This window comes from Rhineura floridana, chromosome 22 (assembly GCF_030035675.1).
Source record: "Rhineura floridana isolate rRhiFlo1 chromosome 22, rRhiFlo1.hap2, whole genome shotgun sequence".
NCBI classification, from domain to species: domain Eukaryota; kingdom Metazoa; phylum Chordata; class Lepidosauria; order Squamata; family Rhineuridae; genus Rhineura; species Rhineura floridana.
In genome coordinates, this window is record NC_084501.1 from 18,864,834 (window position 1) to 18,887,310 (window position 22,477).

At 48.8% G+C, this 22,477-nt stretch overlaps 1 protein-coding gene across 1 annotated transcript; it reads right to left on the reverse strand.

Annotated features, from left to right (window-relative positions):
- Window positions 1–1,407: 1,407 nt before the first annotated feature.
- Window positions 1,408–22,470, reverse strand: NDUFS2 (NADH:ubiquinone oxidoreductase core subunit S2). The gene is made up of 14 exons (XM_061606605.1): window positions 22,147–22,470; window positions 18,250–18,353; window positions 17,614–17,804; window positions 16,746–16,866; window positions 15,815–15,927; window positions 14,442–14,516; window positions 12,006–12,083; window positions 10,879–10,964; window positions 7,908–8,027; window positions 6,353–6,482; window positions 6,094–6,189; window positions 4,895–4,978; window positions 2,151–2,208; window positions 1,408–1,654 (listed from the first exon to the last, which is right to left on the reverse strand). The coding sequence occupies exons 1-14, from the start codon at window positions 22,278–22,280 to the stop codon at window positions 1,617–1,619; spliced, it is 1,428 nt and encodes a 475-aa protein (XP_061462589.1). The 5' UTR covers window positions 22,281–22,470; the 3' UTR covers window positions 1,408–1,616.
- Between the last annotated feature and the right edge of the window lie 7 nt (window positions 22,471–22,477).

Sequence of the window (22,477 nt, forward strand, 5' to 3'; positions counted from 1 at the left end):
GCTCCTCAAATTCTTTTTTAGCATCCCTTATTGTCTTCTTGCATTTCTTTTGCCAGACTTTGTGTTCTTTTTTATTTTCTTCATTCGGACAAGACTTCCATTTTCTGAAGGAAGACTTTTTGCCTCTAAGAGCTTCCTTGACTTTGCTCGTTAACCATGCTGGCATCTTCTTGGCCCTGGCGGTACCTTTTCTGATCTGCGGTATGCACTCCAGTTGAGCTTCTAATATAGTGTTTTTAAACAACTACCAAGCATTTTCAAGTGATGTGACCCTCTGGACTTTGTTTTTCAGCTTTCTTTTTACCAATCCCCTCATTTTTGTGAAGTTTCCTCTTTTGAAGTCAAATGTGACCGTGTTGGATCATGATATGTGCCACAGCCACTCGGCCCTTGGAGCGCATCCGAAACCACGGTGGGGTTCCTGGTCACTGAAGGGATATAAGTGGTACTGGACTTAAGTGTTTATAGGCCCCTTCCAACTTTACGATTCTATGCCTGCCTGTTCCTTTCCGTGTTATCTGTAAACGTGTTGCCTCCCCCCCCCCCGAATAAAATCTGGGCAAAGAATCAACCTGGCTTGACTCATCTGAATCCTAATGAACCTCTGCACCCCCTGCAAGAACAGGGGCCACACCTCTTACATATACACAAACACCCCTTTTCTCACACTTTCAGACACTGCGCACACATGAAAATACAAGGACTACAAGGTGAGTTGATTCAGGAAACCCAGGACCTGACATGAATGGGTAGCAGGAGGGAGCACACAATGAATTTAGATGTTCCCAATTATCTTTTTTCCTTGACAAAAGTGAGTTGAGTGAAATACTACATGCATTCAGACATAATTAGATCCTGCTGGGAGGAAGGGCGGGGTACAAATAATAAATAAATAAATAATATGGTCTTACGTCAGAATCTAGTCCATCTTGGGGCGGGGAGGGGAATGATTTCTGAGGGGCTGCGAAATGAGGCTCTCCAACTCCCTCCGTGCACGAGCTGCCAGTTCAGTTCCATGCCCTGAAAACTGGAGGAGAGACCTCTTTACCCTGGCCTTCAAAATCTGAGATGTACTTTTCCAGGACCCACCCTATTCCTGTAACTACAATTTGCTTTTAAATGGTTATTAGGTGATGAATGTTATATTGTTGTCATCCTATCCTGGGACCTGATGGTGAAAGGCAGGCAAGAAATCCAATCCAATCATCATATATGTAAAGCAAAGACTTTTTATTTATTTAAAAAAGCCTTAGTGCTGAGAGAGCTCTGAGAACTGCAGCCTAACCAAAGGAAGAGGATGTCGAGGGAGGCGGGGCTGTGGGCAGAAGAGGGCATCAGCAGGCCCCAGTGGGGCCCCAGATTCCTTACCTTGTCCCCCACCATCACACACACACACACACACACGGGTTGCTTCCATTCCACAGCTTTTGCTGAGAGAGTTTAATTTAATTTTAGCTAAGCCCTGTCACAAGGAAGGGCCACACAAGACTGTATAAAGAGACACACACAAAAAGGAAGAGGCATGCACAGTCCTTGCTGGGCGGCCCGAAAGGCCAGAGAAGAAGAGGCCGCCCTCTCCGAGGAGCAACGTCTGTTCAGTCCAGGCAGCTCAATGCTTATCTATCCACTTCGCCAAAGACAATATCCTGGGTGCCTGAGGAAGAGGAGAATTTTTTAAAAAAAAAGCACCAAGGTCCTGTGCACTGTAATAGGGATGTTGCTGGGTTCCAACTCCCATCAACGTTAGCCAGCACAGCCAATGGTCAGGGTTGCTGGGAGCTGTATCCCAACAGGTTCTCCATCCCTTCAGGGCTGAGTGTTCTCACTCAGGATACTCCATTCCATTCTCCCACCTAGTATGGATCATCTTTGTCTTTGGTTCCTCTTGTAGCTCACCAGATGATGTTACAATCCAACTCCCATCAGCACAGCCAATGGTTAGGGATGCTGGGAGTTGGAGTCCAACATCACCTGGAGAGCCATGAACTCCCCAAACCCGCAGTAAGCCAACAAGGACGGACAATGTTGTTGGCCTCTTCTCTCTACCCCCCCCACCTGCCATCCTAACAGAAAACTGGTTACCTGTTTCCTCCACCCCCACAAAAGAAAAAAAGGCCAGGCTAGGAGAAAGGAATGAAAATCACACCTACCGATAATGGCCACTACATCCGCAAGCATATGACCCCTTGACATCATATCCAGGCCAGCCTACGGAAAACAGATGGGAAAGGCAAACATTTAAGAGCAACTGCAACATCAGCATCAAACACCTCTGACTCTACAATCGGCAGGAGGGGTTTCGATGGTGGGGCTGTCTGGTTGACCCGTGGCAGGGTCTTTTCAGTGGTGGTTCCCCACATTTGTGGAATGCCCTCCCTGGTGAGGTGTCTCCCTCCCCCACCATTGATTTTCAGGAGCAATTTAAAGACATCCTTGTTTACCCACTCATTTGATGGCTGACAGTTCACTCTCCCTGGCAACCTGGCTGAGAGACCGGTTTGAACTGCTTTTAGGATGTTTTCAGAATTCTTTTTACAACGTTGGTTGTTATTATTGATGTATTTGTTGCCCTGGGCTCCTTCAGGAGGAAGGGCGAGAGATAAACTTAACAAGCAACACCACAACAGTCATTATGGGTTTTGTTTTCAGCAGAATTAAGTCCCAGCAAGCCCAGCCAATGGCCAGAGATGATGGGAGTTATCATTCAGCATCTTCGGGGGGGTCAAAGGTTCCCCACATATTCTTCATCAGCTTCACATTGCACATATGAGAAGAGGGGAAGAAGCAACATTGGACAATCCAAATTCAGCTTCCTGAGAAAGCTTGTCTTTGATTTAGAAAACATTTCATAAGGTCTAAAAACTTGCTTAAAAACACTACGCAAGCAATTCCTGCTGAAGCCATCTGTACCCAGGAGCTGGCTGAGGCTGCAAACCTCTTCCCTCTCTTTGGGGAGTTTTAAAAACTTGGGAAAGGGCTGCTGTTCGGCATCTTTCTTGCATGCAGAAGGTCCCAGGTGCAATCCCCTATGGCATCTCCAGGAAGGGCTGGGAGAAACTCCCACCTGAAAACCTGAAGAGCAGCTGCCAGTCAGTGCAGACAACACTGAGCTCGATGGACCAATGGGTCCAACTCAGTTCAAATCAGCTTCCTGTGTTCCTATACCCACTTGTCAGGGATTAAGCCCCACTGAACTCAGCGGGACCTATTTCCAAGTAGTCCTATATAGGATTGTGCTGTGAATGAATGTTGCAGGAGTCAGAAGCTCAGTAACCAGACAAGATCAATTTGCCTCTCTTGCAGGACCGACCGAAACAGATTCATGCAAAAATAACCACAGAAATTTGCTTAAGTCGAGAGACAAAATTCAGAGCATTCACAGCATTTTCTGTCTGGACACATGGCAAGTTTTGAATATATATATATATATATATATAATTTCCCATGCCATGCTTCCCCATACGTGCACCCGAACCTCCAAGAGCTTGCAGGGATCGAACAGGCACAACCTATTTCCCTAAATTTAGGTGGTGAGAAGAGGAACACGAGACAGGAAGGAAACCTCCCCCCCTCCCCAGCCAAGCACACTAGCAGAAGGATGGTGATCTTATGTTTGCTATGCTGGACGCTCCGAGCCCAGTAGGAAGAATGAGTAATAGACACAGCTGAAGAGCAGGGAAATTCCCTCTGACACCGCCCCCCCGAGCAAGTAATTCTGGCGCCGTTCTGTTAAAATGTGTCACGTTCCTTGTAACCAAATTCTGGGAATGCTGATCTCGCGATCCTGAAGGAGGGGGGCATGCAGTCAAGCCTCGGACAGAGAGAAGGGGCAGCCTGCAGGACCAGGGGGAGCAACACAAGCCATGAATGTGCTGGATCCAGATCCACACCTGAGACGGCTGTGGCAGGATGGCCTCAGAGGGAGGAGAAGTTCTCAGCTGAGCAGCAGATCTTGAGAGTAAGCCACCAGCTTGGAGCTAGCCAAGGTCCTTGCTTGCCCCCTGTCATCTGCCACGCCCTGTGGGCGCCTACTGGTGGCCAGGGCAGGACTGCAAAGAAAAACAGCTCCTATTTCCTTCCCCATTCTTGGGCTGGAGTAACTCAGGTGTAGATCTGTAGTTGTATATGGAAGTCATCCCAGCGCGTGCCTCATGGGACACGGTAGGCAACTGGGACCCCAAGTCGCCATTTTAGGTCTGGTGCCACCTTCCCAGCCCCTGTTTTGCACCTGGCTCCGGTTGGTGGACTATGAGGGTACAGTAAAGCAGAGGTGGAGAACCTCAAGCCTGGGAGCATGAATGTGGCCCTTTGGCCCCTCTATCTAGTCCTTGGAACTCTCCCCTCAGCGGTCCTGCTTTACTCCCCGACTGGTTTCCGCCTGGCTTGAATGTGCTTGTCAGCTCTTGCCCCAAGCTATAGTCTGAAGGCGCGTCAGGCCTTTGCCTTGCTGAAGCTAAGCTGCTCTGGATCTGGTCAGTGACTGGATGGGAGACTGCGTGGGAACCACCTGTATGCTGTCTTGGGTTCCTTGATGAAAGGAAGGCAGGGTATAAATTTCATTTTTACATTTTTAACAACTTATTATATTTATATGCCACCTTTCCTCCAAGGGGCTCAAGATAGCATACATGATTCTCCTCTCCATCCATTTTATCCTCACAACAACCCTGTGAGGTAGGATGAAGCTCAGAGATATAGTGACTGGCCCAGGGTCTGTTGTTGTGGGAGAGGGGGTTAGCAAGAATCTCATTCCCAACCCCGCAGCAAAAAAGGGGGCACAGCTGTGACTATCACGAAGGGACCCTGCACTCCTGAATGTGCTACTGCGCTACGGCCCACCAGTCCCAATGGGAGCCACTGCACACACACCCTTCTCCATCCTTTTTGCTCTTACCAGATGGGCAAAGCCTGGAGCCTTAATCTTGCAGCGGTAAGGCCGGCTGCTGCCGTCGGAGACCAGGTACACGCCGAACTCCCCCTGGAGGGCAAGAGCGCAGAGCGGAGAGGAGAATTAGACCCAGATTGGTTAGCCGGGTTATCACAGTACCGATGGGCGGGTGGGAGGACTTGCTGGGCCTAATTCAAAGCGGGGCATGGCCTTGGAACTTTCTCGGGGCTTGCAGCACGAGGCGTTGCAACGGGTTCTGGGGCTTCATCTCCAGCAAAGTGAAGAGAGTCTGCAGGTGTGGCCAATGCAATGAGCATTTGGGAGTGGGCTCGGAGCGACTTTCTCTGCCCCCACCAAATTTTAAAGTGGTGTGCAGGGCCAGCCGAAGACATTTTGCTTCCCGAGGTGAAAGAGATACAAAGACTGACCTGGCTGGCAGCCGAATGTTACTTTGACAGTGGTGAAATGGGAGTGTCCTCGAGAGCACCCGAAGGCCATAGGAAGCTGTCTTGCACTGAGAGAGACCACTGGTCCATCTACTTCAGTACTGACTACACTGATTGGCAGCAGCTCTCCAGGATTTCAGACAGGGAGCCTCTCCCAGCCCTACTTGGAGACACCATTGGGAATGGAACCTGGAACTTCCCGCATGCAAAGGAGATGCTCTGGCCCGGAGCTGTGACCCTTTCCTGGGTTAACTGAATCCAGGGTTGCTGGAAGAGATGTGACCCGCTTCTTTACCTAAAACGACTGCCTAGTCCAATATATCCGCACCTGGAAACTGTGCTCCTCAGAGGGAGCGCTACTGAGAGAGTACCACATGCCCCAGAGGTGAGCCTAACTTGCAGTAAAAACTGGACTTTTAGTGTTGCAGCTCCAGCCTTCTGGAATCAATGACCAGCCAAAATTACACAGGGATGCCATGTCGTTTAGTTGCCTACTGAAGACATTTTTGTTTGTTTGTTTAGGAAGGCTTTCTTTGAGGTGTGACCCAGTAATATATGGAAAGTTATATGTAGAATTTTTAAAAAGAGAATTTGTAGATAGGGTTTTGATTGGTTTCAAGGAAAAGAGGGAGAACGGAATAGTGGAATATCCTGGAAAAGGGGCATGGCTGGCTGAAATTCTGAGCAGCAGCACTCCATTCTGTTGCAGGTCCCATATTGCCTCCAATTTATACACCGTTCCGAAAACAAGACTGGTACCTTGGGAGCCTCAATAGCTGTGTACGTAGCTCCAGGGGGCACCTGATAGCCCTCTGTGTACAGCTTGAAGTGGTGAATCAGGGCCTCCATGGAAGTCTGGTAAGGGGAGGAAAGAACACACACACACACACAGTAAAACCCAGATGACAATGGACCTGCTGCCCTTTTAAATAGGGTCAAGCCAAAAGTGAGATGTTCCCCAATTCACCACAAGGAGGCGCCACCCCCCCTGCAGCTCAGGTGATTGTTTTCTTTTCACCTTCATCTCTGCTCTCTTTGGAGGGGAGATCTTGGCATCGTCCACTTTGATCTCCCCCTCGGGCATCTTGTTGAGGGCCTGCAGGATGATGCGGAGTGACTGACGCATCTCTTCCACTCGGCACAGGTACCTGTCAGGGAGTATGGTGTAGTGGTCAGAGTGCTGGGACTAGGAGCTGGATGATGCGAGTTCAGAACCCTAAGCTTCAGTCACGAAGTTCACTGGGTGACCTTGGGGGCCCGTCAACATCTCTCAGCCTAACCTACCTCACAGGGTTGTTGTGAGAATGGAATAGGAATGCCACCTTGAGCTCCGTAGAGGAAAGCGGGATATAAATGTAATATGTGAATATGAAAAGGAGAAAAGGAGTGGCAACGCCTTCTGTTTCCAAAGGACTTTTAGAGGAGGAGGGGGAGGCAACTGCTGCGAAGGGTATCTTGCAGCTTCTGAAATGGCTCAGGACTGTTATGAGCAAAGAGTTCAGCAGCAGTCAAGATACTGAATCAGAGGCTGCTTGCAGCTAAGAAGCCAGACTGGGTGCAGGCCTCTGAGCCTAACACTGGAGATCAGGAAAGATCTGAGGTAGAGGGTGAGGAAGATGAGCCCCCCCCAGATCCTCTTGGATCGGAAGGGCCAGAGCTTAGACTCTCACAGGCACTTTTCCCTGAGTTACACCAAACGCCTTGCCCCCACCCACAGGACCTCACAAGTCCAGCAGTGCTGGGAGCACACCAGGTGGGAGGCTCAGGAAAAGAGTGCCCATCTTCAGGCCGGAGGGCTGGCCCTTTAAGAATCTAGAGTTGGTCACAAGGGGGCAGAGCCAAAGGGCCCAATCTCCCCTCAACCCTTCTTGGAGCAAGTGGCTCATCTCAGAGCTGTCCGTGATCCTGAAATGTCTGACCAAGGAGGCCTTGCCTCCTTTTTTGGGATCCGACCCTGGACCAAAACTCAGCAACCCCAACCCTTCATAATCCAAGCTCTCTAAAATTGCCACAGGACTCTGGGAAAGAGGGGTCAGCGGTGACAGCTTGGATGTGGGGAACCTCTGGCCCTCTAGCTGTTGGGGGACTACAACTCCCATCATCTCCATCCGTTGGCCACGCTTGCTGGGGCTGATGAGAGTTGTACTTTAGCAACATTTGATTTCTATCCTGCCCTTCCCCCCAGCAGGGATATAAATCAAATAATCAATCAATCAATCAATCAGAAGGGCCACAGGCTCCCTGTTACTTTGTTGAAGCATATCATCAGTAAGGGATTTGACAAGTAAGCCAAGCCTAGATCTGTGGGCAGAACCTGGGAAACTTTGAAATAAATCTAATCCCCATCGTAGGACAGGGAGAAAATGGATCAACCATTGCAGCTACTCTTACTGATGGGAGACCTTTCCTGGTTTTGTAGGGCATCATGTGTTTCATACACGCTGGCTCCTTTGGGAGTAAGCACGGGATATCAATTTAATACATACATGCGACGGAGAAGTGGCTTGGCAAGTTCTTGGGGCGTGCCAATCACCCCCTGCAGCTAAATGTCCCCCCACAAAGGGGAGCCGCACCTGTCGTAGCAGTCGCCCTGCGACCCTATTGGGACGTCAAATTCCACCTGGTCGTAGACATCATATGGCTGGCTTTTGCGAAGGTCCCACTGGATCCCTGAGCCACGAAGCATCACTCCACTGATGGGGAAAGAAAAGGAAGAGAGACAAGGTAAGGAAATGCAATTTTTGACGATGGCTTTAGAAGGATGCGTTTCCAGATAGTTTGCTTGCTGAAGCTGGCACAAGCTGCTAAGCCAAGTGTGGGGAACCAGATGTTGCTGAATGACATATCCCATCATCTCTGACCATTGGACTGATGGGAGTTGTAGTTCAGCAACACCAGAAGTGTCACACACTTGTGCTGAACCGTAATGCTAGGACTCATAATCAGACATAATACTGGAACTCCAGCATCCTGATCTCACAGTGGCCAACCAGGTGCCTATGGGAAGCCCCCAAACAGGACCCAAGCACAACAGCAACTTTCCTTTTTTGCATTGCCCAGCAACTGGTTTTCAGAAGACTACTGCCTCCAGAGTGGAGGCAGATCGTAGCCATTGTGGCTAGTAGCCTTTGATAGCCTCATCCTCCCTCCATGAATTTGTCTAATCCTCTTTTAAAGCCATCAAATCGGCATCCAACACTGCCTCTTGAGGGAGCAAATTCCATAGCTTAACTATGTGCTGTGTGTGAAGAAGTCCTTTCTTCTGCCTGTCCCAAATCTTCCAACTTTCAGCTTAATTGGATATAGTGTTATGAAAGAGGCTGCACCATGCATAGTTTTACACACCTCTCTCATGTCCTCTTCTTACTCTCTTTTTCTGTAAACTAAAAGGGCCCAAATGCTGTAACCACTCCTCATAAGAAAGTTGCTGCATCCCTTTTCCCAGGAGGGTTTGCCTGCTGGGACTGGTACAAGCTTCTAAAACCAGGTGTGGGAAACCTGCTTGACGGAACAGACAGTGGGTTTGAACAAACCACAGTTTCGCATATCCAAAGGTAGCAGGAAACTGCAGCTTGTTCCAGACCACAAACCCGACCTAGGACCTTATATTTAGAAACCCTAATAATAATAAATAAAACCTCCTCTGTGCAAAAGGGAGAGGGAATACTCAAGACAAACAGCTCATCCCTGTTCTAAAGCTCGGTTTCATTTTATGTTTTTCTGAATTGGGCCTGAGTCTCCAACCTTCATATTCTGATGTTGCTGAACGACAGCTCTCATGCTTGGCAGGGCTGACGGAAGTTGTAGTTCAGCAACATCTGGAGGGCCAAAAGGTTCCCCACTCCTGTCCTAAACCATTTATAAGAACTCAATCCCTTATTGTACAGGAACTCAGGGCCATCCAACGAAGCTGAAGGCTGGAAGATTCTGTCCTGAGGTGATTGCTGATCTCAGGCAAGGACCACATTCATATCATACATTTATTCCACTTTAAATAATTCTCTGGGGAAAAAGACTGAATGTTCAGCAACTTTGGCAAATGTAGCTCTATGAGGGAAACAGGGGGTCTCCTAACAACTCTCAGCACCCTTCACAAACTACACTTCTCAGGATTCTTGGGGGGAAGCCATGGCTGTTTATAGTGGAATGAATGTATGGTGTGAATGTGGCCAAGGTAAGGCAAGGCAAGGCAAGGCTCAGGTTGTGCTATGACAGAGCAAAGCCATGATGTTCTTCCAGCAAGGCTTGAACTCAGTCCTTGTATCATGGACAGGGAACCTTTTACATCTCCCAAAACCTGCAGGTCCATTTTAATGGGTGGGCGGGGCCACCACCTGTCAGTCATCTGACATCATGGGGGAGCAGTGCCCAGCTGCAGAGAACTCTCCACTCATCAGCAGATGAGCTGAGGGTGTCAATCCTGCTCCCTGCAGGGGTTTGCTTGCCAGCGCATTCCACACAGGAAACACACTGGCGAAGCAGCACTCAGCAGGATGGAAACCTGCCCACCTGCCCCCCCAATCAGCTGACGTCAGTCACATCAGTCGGTTTGACAGGTGGGCACACTTTTGGGGAAACTGCCTCGCAGGCCCAATAGGACCCCCTGGAAGGCCAAGACTGGCCTGCAAGCCGGAGGTCCCCCACCCCTGCCTTGCACAGCAGAAGCAGCAGGTGCAGCGTTATCGTTCGCCCCGCCTGTGCTGCAAGATGCCACTTGCCCCAAAGGGGCCCAGCCTTCTCGGCAACCTCCTCCCGTGACGGGGGAGGGAAGCCTTAATGGTCCGACTGGTTCTGTGACACTGGAGCCCTCAGAGTCCGAGGACAGCAACGCCATATCCCCAGGCCAGGCATGCAGGCGACGAAGACTCATCTTTGCGATCTATGGGAAAGGGCCGCAGCTCAGTGGTAGAGCCTGAGCAACGTGACGCCGCTGTCTAGTTTTAGCTGGCTACTGACTCCAGAGGACTGGAGCTGCAACACTAAAAGCCCAGGTTCTAGCGCATGTTAGGCTTGCCTCTGGGGCATGCGGTAATCTCACAGTAGTGCCCCCCCTCTGAGGAGCCCAGTTTCCAGGTGTGGCTATATTGGATGAGGCAGTCCTTTTAGGTAAAGAAATTGGCCAGGTCGCTTCCAGCAACCCTGGATTCAGTTAACCCAGGGAAGGGCCACAGCTCAGGGGCAGAGCCTCTGCTTTGCATGCAGAAGTTCCCAGGCTCCATCCCCGATGGCATCTCCAGGCAGGGCTGCCTAAAATCCTGGACAGCTGCTGCCAGTCAGTGTAGACAACACTGAGCTAGATGGACCAATGGTCTGACTTGGTATAAGGCAGCTTCCTATGTTGCCATGGCCTCTGTTCCCTTCCCCTTCTGCTCCAGAGGCCTCGCCTCCATGCCTTGAAGACGAGAAATCCGACCATGTCGTCCGGGCAGATTTGGGAAGAAAGCAAGTGCTTCTTCACACAGGGCATAGCGGGCACTCACGACAGAGGACAGCCCAGCCCTGGTCGACACCAGCCTCGCCTCTCGGTTTCCGTGGCTCTGTTACCTAAAGCCACAATTGAGAGCTTCCTCCGATGTGACCACTCCAATATCAACCGTGCGTTTTTTCCAGATTCGGTTGTTTGTAAGCATCTGTTGGAGGCAAGAGGAGATACCTTGCTTAGCTTTGCAGTAGATTTTGGAACCCCAGCCACCAGTTCCTTCCCCACCAGATCTCTGATCTACAACTAGATTGGTTGTGTCCAGAGCACAATTATCAGGTTTTGTTTTACATGTTGTTTTTGGGGGGTTAAGAGACCTGTGGCCCTCCAGATGTCACTGAACAACATCTCCCATCGTCCCTAGCCATTGGCCATGCTGGCTGCTAGGCACTAGACTCCACCAATATCAGGGAAGGCTACAGACTCCCCAACCCTGGTTTAAGAGGAGGGAGAAAAGGAAAAGGCCAAGGAGAAAAACAGAGACAGCGGCTGTGTTTGGATGTCACAATAAACCATAGTTTAAACACAACATACCATAGTTTATTGCGACAGGAACAAGCCTAGGACTCTCCTCCCCTTTTCCTCTCTTTAGTGCTGTCGATAGAGTGTTACATCTGAACCAGAAGCTGTAGTTAATCTTAACTATGATTTGCAGAAGTATTTATTTTATTTATGTAAAATGTTTCTAAACCACTTAATATAATTTTAAAAAATCTCTGAGCTGTGTACAACATAAAAAAACAGTAAAAACTATCATTAAAACAATAGCACGACCTAACAGAAAACAGTAGCGTAAAGGCACATAAAAACAGGAATTCAGGAAATACAGATATAAAACAGGGTCCGATTTTACGGGTCAGGGAAAGTCTGAACAAAAATATATGTCTTTAGCAATATAAGAGATAATTAGGCACACACACACCCTTCTGCCCAAACACCCCATTGAAGACTAAGCATGCTCACTAAGCATGTGGGTCAGGGGGAAGAGGATGGAATGGAGTGCCCTGGAAGAGGGCATTGTTGGTTGGGTGACACCCTGAAAAGGAGCTCTCAGCGCAGCAATGTTTTGTTGCCAGTATTGCTCAGTTCAATTTTAATTTTTTTCAGCAGAAGACTGCCAAAGTAACTCAGGAGATTACAGGGAAACCTCCCATGGAGGGCCAGCCACCCCTGTCTGTGGAAAGCAACCCACCTCTTCCACCTCATCTATCCGGATAGAGAAATTCTTCATGAACTCATAGATGTCGTCCATCAGCCCCAGAGGCATGTCCTGAGTGAAGGGGAAGAAGAAGAGAGAAGCAGATGTTGCAAAGGCACCACAGAACCATACTCAATTAACTCCTATTCAGAGAGGACCCCCTACAGCAGGCAGGCTCAAGGCAGTTATGTCCATTGTTTTAACAGGTCTATTCCAACACTGAATACCACTCATAGAGAGAGCACCTGGAGAACTAACTGTCTTGACCACCCCTTGAATGATCATTGCTGGCATAAAAGGAAAACGCAGCAGGGAGGGAAAAGGAAAGCAAGTACTGAGCAGCTGCATCTTCCCTGGCTGGCAGATGGGGCCAGGCTGTCTCCCCCTTGCCCTGATGCCCTTCCTGGGAGGCAAGGGGTGGTCTTTGTTGCCCTGGCCGATGCACGCCTTCCTCCAACAAGTTTTCTAGGGTGAAAGGAAATGCATGTGCATGTGTGTTTAAACATTTGTCAGGGAGGAGCATTTCAACCTGGAAGCCCATGCGTGATGCAGAGTGAAGTGGCGTTCCCATCGCTGTGAGAAACAAGCTGTGAAGGACTGCCAGGGATCTCCTAGCCTTTTAGGTTGAGACTTGTCCCAGTCTGCATCTGTGTTAGAATTGCTTAATATGTTTTTAAATAATGTTTTTAACCCTTTTTTAAAGTTTTTTTTAAGTGTTTTTAATGCTGTTTTGTTTTAATGTGTTTTAAGATCTGTATTTACGATGTTTTAAAGTGTTTTTAGCGCTTTGTTTGCCACCCTGGGCTCCTGGTGGGAGGAAGGGCAGGATACAAATTAAATAATAAATAAATAAATAAATCTCCCCGCTGCCCCCTGGGCTCCCCTCCTACCTGGATGCAGGATCAAGTCAGCAAGCCTTCCTGGTGAAGAAGGGCTGGGAGACAACCTGGCTATAAGGCAGTGTGTTCTTCAACCATGGTCCCCAGATGTGGATGGACTACAACTCCCATCATCCCTGACTATTGACCACGCCGTCTGGGGATGATGGGAGTTGTAGCCCAACAACATCTGGGGGCACAAGGTCGAAGACCAGTGATGCTCAGGAACAGCCAGGGAGAGTCCCAGATGTTGACAATGAGGCCTCAGAGTTCCACATAACTGAGGAGGAAGTGAGGAGAGAGGGCTAGTCTGGAATTCCAGTGAAGCCAAATGCAGAAGAGAAAAGGGGCTGGCAGATAATAGGGGGAGGTGTGAGGCTTCAGCCTAGGCTGAACAAGGAACCGCTGGGGGGTATTCCCTGGGGGAAGTGTGGGTGTGATGCAACTCCCTGTCCCTCACAACACAGGAAGCTTCCTTACACAGACTCAGCAACAACACAAACTGAAGCACCAGTTGTATGCTGAACGAAAACACCAATGCTGGCAACGTGAACTATACACAAATATATGATCTATAAAATATGGGGAAAAGCAAACCACCAGCAAACTACTGAATGAGTACATAGCAAACACTAATGTACTCTAAACGCTGGATGCTTGAAGCCAGAAGCAATAACCTGGGAGCACGTCAAGATTTATGTTTGCATCTCTGTATAAGGTATGTTTACCCTGGACTGCGAAAAAGACAAATAATTGGGTGTTAGAACAAATTAAATCAGAGCTATCCCTAGAAGCTAAAATGATGAAACTGAGGTTATCCTACTTTTGACACATAATGAGAATATGTGATTCACTAGAAAAGACAGTAATGCTGGGAAAAACAGAAGGGAGTAGAAAAAGAGGAAGGCCAAACAAGAGATGGATGGATTCCATAAAGGAAGCCACAGGCCCGAATTTACAAGATCTGAACAGGGTGGTTCAGGACAGATGTTCCTGGAGGTCGCTGATTCATAGGGTTGCCATAAGTCGAACCTGACCTTGAAGGCACATAACAACTTACAGCTTCGTACACAGCATGTCTCAACCTTGTTGTGAGATTATCATTAGCGTTTGCTATGTACTTGTTCGGTGCTTTGCTGGTTCTCCCCATACTTTATAGATCATATATTTGTGTATACATCATTTTTACACCAAGTCAGACCATTGGCCCATCTAGCTCAGTACTGTCTGCACTGATTGGCAGCGACTCTCCAGGGTTTCAGACCATGGAGATTCCCAGCCCTACCTGGAGATGCCAGGGATTGCACTTGGCACCTTCTGCATGCCACGCAGATGCTCTACCACTGAGCTACGTCTCTTCCCCATAAACAAGAATACATAGGACAATCTTGTGGTCGTGGCTCTTTGGGTGATGGAAGATGGGAAACAGGAGCCATGGACACTGGGCCTTTCAATATTCCCCCGCCCACGGAAGCCCAACACAAGCCTAAGACATGCCCTCCCCAACTCTGCCTTGCTATTTACCTGCCTAGTTGCAAAGCAGCCTTCTTACCTGATGGACCCCTCCTGGCCGGACATAAGCAGCATGCATCCGGGCTCCGGAGACCCTCTCGTAGAATTCAAACATCTGCAACAAGACAAAAAAGCAAAGCTGGACTTTTTTTCCCCGGGCACGGTCCTGTGGACAAACCCCAAATAGCTGACCCCTTGCGCCGTAGGTCAGTGGCCAAGCACATGCTTTGCACGTAGAAGAGCTTTCACCAACTTGGTGCCCTCCAGATATTTTGGACTAGGGCTGGCTGGGGCTGATAGGAGTTGTAGCCTGAAACATCTAGTGGGCACAGGCTAGCAAAGACACAACGGTGGCTGGTGGCGATTGGGACTGGTGGGGTGGAAGGCAGGGACCCCAACAGTAGGCGGAGCCAGAGCAAATGGGAGGCGAAGCCAACTCATTCTAGTTTTATCCACATTCTCCTACGTGCTGAGTTCCACAAGGGCACAGAAACTAAGGAGGAGGAAGTTGACAGCCAGCGTTACCCCTTAGACCGGTTATAATAAAGAATGCAGGCAGGCAGGCTGGCTGAGGCTGGTGGGGTGGCCTCCACTGCCAAGGCCACTGTTGAAGGTCTCGTTTGACCCCAGCACCTGATGTTAGCACAGCTAGGGAAGGCCTTTGCTTGAGGTATCGGAGGGTCGCTGCCCATCACCGCAGGCAGTGAACTGAGGGAACACCATCCCTACACGGCTGAACAAGGGCTCTGTGTACTCTGTCCAATGAGGATCAGAACTTCATGCTGGGAGGAGTGGACTTCCACACAACCCGTGTAAACTCAGGTTCATTTGCTTATTTTGCATAATTTAGTCACAGATGGGAGGGACATGGATGAGTAAGCACTGAAGTCCTGCTTTCCCTGGACCCACAAGAATCTTTTTTTGTTGCGGCTTCCGAGATTTCACCTGGATTGCGCTCAACTTACAAGGCAATATTCCACAGTCATAGGGGCTAGAAATCTCATAAATTGCTTTATAAAACAAAAGCTCGTATTCTCAGGATGATGAACTCTGCAGCCTTTGGGGGGATATGTGTGGAACGGGAGAGTTACATGCAACCTTGAGCAGGAGGCAGGCAGCCCCCTCCTGTCCTTGTACATGTCATCTTTACAACAAACTTGGAAGGTACACCAGAATTTTTATTCGTGTAGTGTCGATGGAAGGGCTGAGGATGGCCTTGCCCAACAATCACCTAGGCAATTTGTCACACAAGGCTTTAAAAGTCGTCTCACATGGAAGGTACCAGAGTACAGGCAGCCGAAACCAGAAGCTATCCCTGTCCAGGTAAGGCCAAAGCTGGGAGAAGGCACTTCTCATCAGTCCCACAGAGGCCACTTGTGTCTCCAGTGACAATGCTGAATCCGGAGGGCTTACCTTTTCCCGCTCCTCAAACATCCAGAACAAGGGAGTCATGGCGCCGACGTCCAGAGCATGGGTGGTGATGGCCATGATGTGGTTCAAGAGACGTGTGATTTCACCAAAGAGAACTAGAAAGGAGGCACAGATTCAGGTTGGCTACCAAAAGCATAGAACCAGGGACTCCTAAGGAAGGGGGAGGGAAGAAACGGAGGGCAGGGCACACGTGCAACCATACAATCCTAAGACCTTCCTCTTTCAACAAGCCTTTTGAGGAGACCTTATCCCAGACTTCGTCTGTGTTGGAATTGCTTTTTAATGCTTTTAAGCGTTTTTTTAAAAATGATGTTTTAAAAACTTTTAAAAATATGTTTTGTTTTAATATATTTTAAAGTCTGTTTTTATGATGTTTTAAAATGTTTTTTAGTGCTTTTGTTTGCTGCCCTGGGCTCCTACTGGGAGGAAGGGTGGGATATAAACAAACAAACAAACATTTACTCAGAAGTAAGTCCCATGGAGCTCATAGAGGTTCACTCCCTACTAAGTGTGTTTAGCACTACAGCCTAAGAGTATTACTTAACACAGGGGCGGGACACCTACAGCCCTCCAGACATTGTTGGACTACAACTCCCATTAGCTCCAAGCAGCATGACCAATGGGGAGGGCTGATGGGAGTTGCAGTCCAGCAGCAAGTGGAAGGCTACAGGCTCCCCATCCCTGACTAATGCAAGCCAATATCCTGCAATCTGAAGCACTTCTGGAACTAATCTTATGCCCAAACTGTTGGACCGCAGCTGCATGGGCAGACAGGTTTCTCACTGCTAGAGATCAGAGTCTGCTTGCGTTACAAAAGCCCGACAGAAACACTTAGGTAGGATCGTCATCATGCTTGCTAGGTGCGATTACAGCTTTGTCAGATATCTGTCCGGGGGCCATCTTGTGCACCCACCTCGGATCCACTGAGCCCTCAGGGGCGGACGGATGTTCAGCAGCTTCTCCACTGCCAAGGAGTAAGCCTGTTCGTTGCACATCATGGAAACGTAGTCGAGCCGGTCAAAATACGGGAGAGCCTAAGGCGGAAAAGGGCATCTGAAAACAGCTGGAGACTTGCTCAAGCCTCTTCTGGAAGCCGTGTAAAGTTTTACAAGTTGATTTTAAAAACAAAACAATCTTATTTATTAAAAAGAATTCTTGTATAATGCATTTTCTGTCAAAATATCTAAGTGGCTTACAACAGTCATTTATCCACCCACCGACACATAAATACATACACACACACACATATATACAGTGTATATTCTCATTAAAAACCACAGATCAGCAGCTAAGTATTACAGAATGTTTTCTTAACTGTCTGCATAACCATGTCAGTACAGAAAAGTTTCCAGCAAACACTGAAAGTTTTATACAGAAGGTGCCTGCTGAATCTCTGTTGCAGGTATAGGGAATCTTTGGCCCTCCAGATGCTGCTGAACTCCAACTCCCATCAGCCCCAGCAAGCATGGCAATAGCCAGGGATGATGGGAGTTGTGGTTCAGCCACATCTGAAGGGCCAAAGGTTCCCCACACCTGCAACAGAGATTCAGCAGGCACCTTCTGTGTAAAACATTCAATGTTTGCTGCTCTGTAGGAAAAGCATTCCACAGGTTTGGACTGAAAACAATAAAGACTCACATAGCTGTTGTTGGAATGGCTGCTGGTCCTCAAGTGACCAAAACAGCCCTATCCATGCACAAGAGGGGAGTCGGGCTTAGCATTATGTGTGTGAACACAGCCGGCCTCTAGAGGGACTCTAGAAACCACTCTAGCTGGATTACCTGGAGGTAGGTCTTGTACTCTATCAGTTTCTCAGTACCCCTGTGAAGCAAGCCGATGTGGGGGTCGCACTTCCTCACCGTCTCCCCGCTCAGCTCCATGACCAAACGCAAGACCCCATGAGCCGCAGGGTGCTGAGGACCGAAGTTGATGGTCAGATTGGAGACGTTTGTATCCGAGGGAGAATCCCTGTCTGTTTAGGCCAGAAGAAAACATGTGAGACAATCTGCTTGCTTGCAAGGCAGGGAACCCTTCTCAGCCTAAGAGCCTCATCTTATGCATAGATATTTTATCATGGGCTTTACGACTTGTAAACTGCTCAGAAGCCGTTTGGGCATGTCAAGAGTATACAAATAAATGAATGATAAATTAATAAAAGCAGAGGAGCACAGGAACCTGCCTTATACTGGGCCAGACCAACCGTTCATCCAGCCCACTATTGCCTACACTGACTGACAGCAGCTTTCCAGGATTTCAGACAGGGAACATTCCCAGTGTTACCTGGAGATGCCGGGGATTGAACCTGGGACCTTCTGCGTGCAAAACAGATGCTCTTCCACTGAGCTATGGCCCTTCCCCCTTACCAATACAATATTTCCTCCCTATGAGAGGGAGATTCTGTTACGGGGGAAACTCACCATTCCAAGGAGGAGGGACCCACTTTTCTGTCTCTTTGGTGGGGTACATGACAGCACCTCCAAACTGCTCAGTATACTCCACATCAGGCTGCCACTGCTTTCCTCTGGGGAGAGGAAGAAGAAATATTAAGAGCTGCCCAGGAAGCAACGCTCCCATCACAGAATTTAAAAAAAAAAGTGAACAGCAAGACCCATCATGGGCTTCCAGCATAAGATCTTACGCATTCGTCGGGACCTAGACTCTCATTTTATAGCAGTTAACCCTAGTGAGGAGTCTGGTGCACAGTCTTATCATGTTTTGTTGGATGAGTTTCAGTCGGTTCAGTTCGAGGACGTGGACAAGGTGCTTGGACAGGTACGTGCAACCACTTCGGTACTAGATCCTTGCCCCTCTTGGCTAATAAAAACTGGCAAGGAGGGAACAGTTGGCTGGGCCAGGGAAGTGATAAATGCCTCCTTGCGAGAGGGAGTGGTCCCTGGCTGTCTGAAGGAGGCAGCAGTGAGACCACTCCTGAAAAAGCCTTCCCTGGACCCAGAGGATTTCAGCAGCTACAGACCAGTGGCAAATGTTCCATATCTCGGCAAGATCTTGGAACGAGTGGTTGCTGACCAGCTCCAGGCGCTATTGGATGAAACCGATTATCTAGATCCATTTCAATCGGGTTTCAGGCCCGGTTTCGGCACTGAGACGGCCTTGGTCGCCCTGTTTGATGATCTATGTCGGGAGAGAGACAGAGGGAGTGTAACTCTGTTGATTCTCCTTGATCTCTCAGTGGCTTTTGATACCATCGACCATGGTATCCTTCTGGAGAGGCTTGCGGAGTTGGGAGTTGGAGGCACTGCGTGGCAGTGGTTCCGCTCCTACTTGGCAGGCCGTCTCCAGAAGATAGTGCTTGGGGAACATTGCTCGACACCGTGGGTACTCCAATGTGGGGTCCCGCAGGGTTCGGTTTTGTCTCCCATGCTTTTTAACATCTATATGAAGCCGTTGGGTGCGGTCATCAGGAGTTTTGGAGTGCGTTGTCACCAGTACGCTGATGACACGCAGCTTTACTTCTCCTTTTCATCTTCCTCAGGTGAGGCGGTCAATGTGCTGAACCGTTGCCTGGACGCGACAATGGACTGGATGAGAACTAACAAACTGAGACTCAATCCTGATAAGACTGAGATGCTGTTGGTGGATGGTCTTTCCAATCAGATGGTGGATACATATCCTGTCCTGGATGGGGTTACACTCCCCCTAAAGGAACAGGTTCGTAATCTGGGAGTCGTTCTAGACTCTTCCCTGTCACTTGAGGCTCATGTAGCCTCTGTGGCACGGAATGCGTTCTACCAACTTCGATTGGTAGCCCAGCTACGTCCCTACCTGAGTAAGGAGGATCTTACATCAGTAGTACATGCTCTGGTAACCTCGCGTTTGGATTACTGTAATGCGCTCTACGTAGGGCTACCTCTGAAGACAGTTCGGAAGCTACAGCTGGTACAAAATGCGGCGGCCAGACTGCTAACAAGAACGAAGCGGTCTGACCATATAACACCTGTTTTGGCCCGCTTGCACTGGCTTCCAATACGCTTCCGGGCCAAATTCAAAGTGTTGGTATTAACCTATAAAGCCTTATACGGCGTGGGACCTCAATATCTGTCGGAACGCCTCTCCCGCTATGAACCGGCTCGTACACTGCGGTCTGCTACGAAGGCCCTCCTCCGGGTCCCGACTCATAGGGAGGCCCGGAGGGCAGTGACAAGATCAAGGGCCTTCTCAGTGGTGGCCCCCGAACTATGGAATAGTCTCCCCGAGGAGGTTCGCCTGACGCCGACACTATCAACCTTTCAGCGCCAGGTTAAAACCTTTCTCTACTCCGAGGCATTTTAATTTTTTGTTAATGATTGTAATGTTTGTAATTTGATTTTAGCCTTTGCTGTTTTTAGATTGTGAAATTTGATTTTAGACTGATGTTTTGTATTATATTGTATTTTATTGTATCTATGTTCACCGCCCAGAGAGCTATTGCTAGTCGGGCGGTATATAAGTTCTAAAAATAAATAAATAAATAAATAAATCATGGAGCTCGAGCAGACCACAGGATGCTGTCTAGCTTGAGTTCTAGGGCAAGCATTGGAACAACAGCAGCTGCTGCCCTTGGCAGACACCCATAGAGTTGGGCTGCCGCTTGTTTTCCTGGCTCTGAGCCAGATGCCTGTGGGATTTGTCTGATTCTTTATATTTTTTTTGCTGGCAGTTCAACAGATGTTTGTTTATTGGTTGATATATTTATTTAAGGAATTTACACCCTGCTTTTCACCGTATGTCTAAAGCATATAGAAAAAAATTTTTTTTATTTTTTTTTGTACACCGCCCAGAGAGCTACTAGCTATGGGCGGTCTAAAAATGGAAAAAAAAAAAAACACTACACATAAAATTTAAAACACGGATTAAAATCCCAGAAAATAGAAACGGTAGAACAACATTTGCGGTGCAAAGGCCTCCTGAAATAAAACTGTTTTGACCTGGCGTTTGAAGCTTAGCAAGGCCGATGTCTGCCTGATTTCTAACAGGAGGAAGTTCCAGAGAGTTGGGCCCACTACACTGAAGACACAGCTTCTTGTTGACATGCTTCTGGCCAAGCTGGCAGGGGCTGATGGGAACTGTAGTCCCATGAATGGCATTTGGAGGGTATTATTGTTGGACAACAACTTCCATCAGCCCTGACCATTGGCCATTCTGGCTTTGGGTTCAAGGAAGTTGGAATCTAGCAAAGTCTGAAGGGATGCTGGGTTCCCCATTCCTGGCCTATACCTTCACTCACTATATACCCTTCTAAGACAATGACTTTCAGTATCCTGGGTTTAAGTTCAACAGGTACAGCCTCAGCAATAATTTAATCTCCATGTTGGGCAATGCTACAAGCTGAACAACCACACTGAGAGGAAGAGAATCCAAAGCTTTAGACTCTAAAGGGATGGAGCATCTCTCAGGAAACATATTTACTGCTGTAGATAGAACAAGTATGAGGAACCTTTGGCCCTCCAGATGTTGCTGAACTACAACTCCCACCATCCCTGGCCACTGGCCATGCTTGCTGGGGCTGAGGGAGATGTAATTCAGCAGCATCTGGGGAGCCAAAAGTTCCTCAAACTACTGTAGAAATTAAGAGCACAAATGGTAACAGCGAGGGCACGGGTGGGAAATCTCAGGCTGGGGGGGGGTGAATGTGGCCCTCTGGACCTCTCTATGTTACCCTTAGGACTCTTCTTCGCCCGCCCTACAAAACCCAACAAAGAGTGGCACCTTAAAAAAACCAGCTGATTGATTATGTCATGAGATCTTGTAAACATGAGCCTGCTTCATCAGATAGCTAACAGTGCAGGTACCCCTCTAGAAATCATCACCATGGTAAAGTATATAACAAGTGAATGCAGGGATGGGGAACTTGCGGTCCTCCAGATGTTGCTGGACTCCAACTCCCATCCCGAGCCAGCACGGCTGACTGGTCAGGTGGATAATGGGAACTACAGCCCAGCAACACCTGGAGAGCCACAGGATCCCCAACCCCGAGCGACTAAAGGGGCTATTCTACGTAAAGTTCGGTTTCATTTGAACCAAGGCTCACCATACCAATCTGTTTCAAACTCCGGCCTCTGCACAGAAATACACGATGCGACGAAGCGACACTACGCCCCTGTGCGTATACACAGCGCCCTTTCCCCAAAGACAACTGGAGATTAGAAAGGAGGGCTTTCGGGTTTCCTGAAATACGGCTTCCAAGAGAACTAGAACCTTGACATTTCTCTAGAAGTTACCCAGGGGTGGGCTACCTAGCCAAAAGGGTAGACCCCCAGCCATTAGAAAGAGAAGGGAAGAATATTTCCAGGTTGGGGTAACAAGGAGAATGTTACCTGCTGGGCGCCGCCCCCAACGCAATCCCCTGTATCCATGACCCTGAAGGTGCCCGCAATCTCCACAGAGACCTGAGCGCCGCCATCTTCCCTTTCGGCGCTACAGCAGCCCACAGAACGTAGACTTTGCGCATGCTCTTGTATACTTCAGCGCTTCAGCGGCGCCATTATTAGTATGGGCAAGGGGAGTCCTGTTCTCCGCCCTTCTACTTCAAAGCCTGGAAGAAAGAAAGAGGGAGGGTAGATAGCGGGCTTGGGCTACGGAGCAGGCTCAGGGCAGCCCGCGCGTGCGCAGTAGGCGCATTAGAAAGGCCTCATACATTGATATTTG

Coding starts and splice junctions, on each gene's coding strand:
- NDUFS2 (XM_061606605.1), bottom strand. CDS start 22,280: ATGCGCAAAGTCTACGTTCTGTGGGCTGCTGTAGCGCCGAAAGGGAAG. Junction 6,190..6,352: donor CAAAGAGAGCAGAGATGAAG/GTGAAAAGAAAA, acceptor TCCCCTTACCAG/ACTTCCATGGAGGCCCTGAT. Junction 4,979..6,093: donor CAGCTATTGAGGCTCCCAAG/GTACCAGTCTTG, acceptor CTTGCCCTCCAG/GGGGAGTTCGGCGTGTACCT.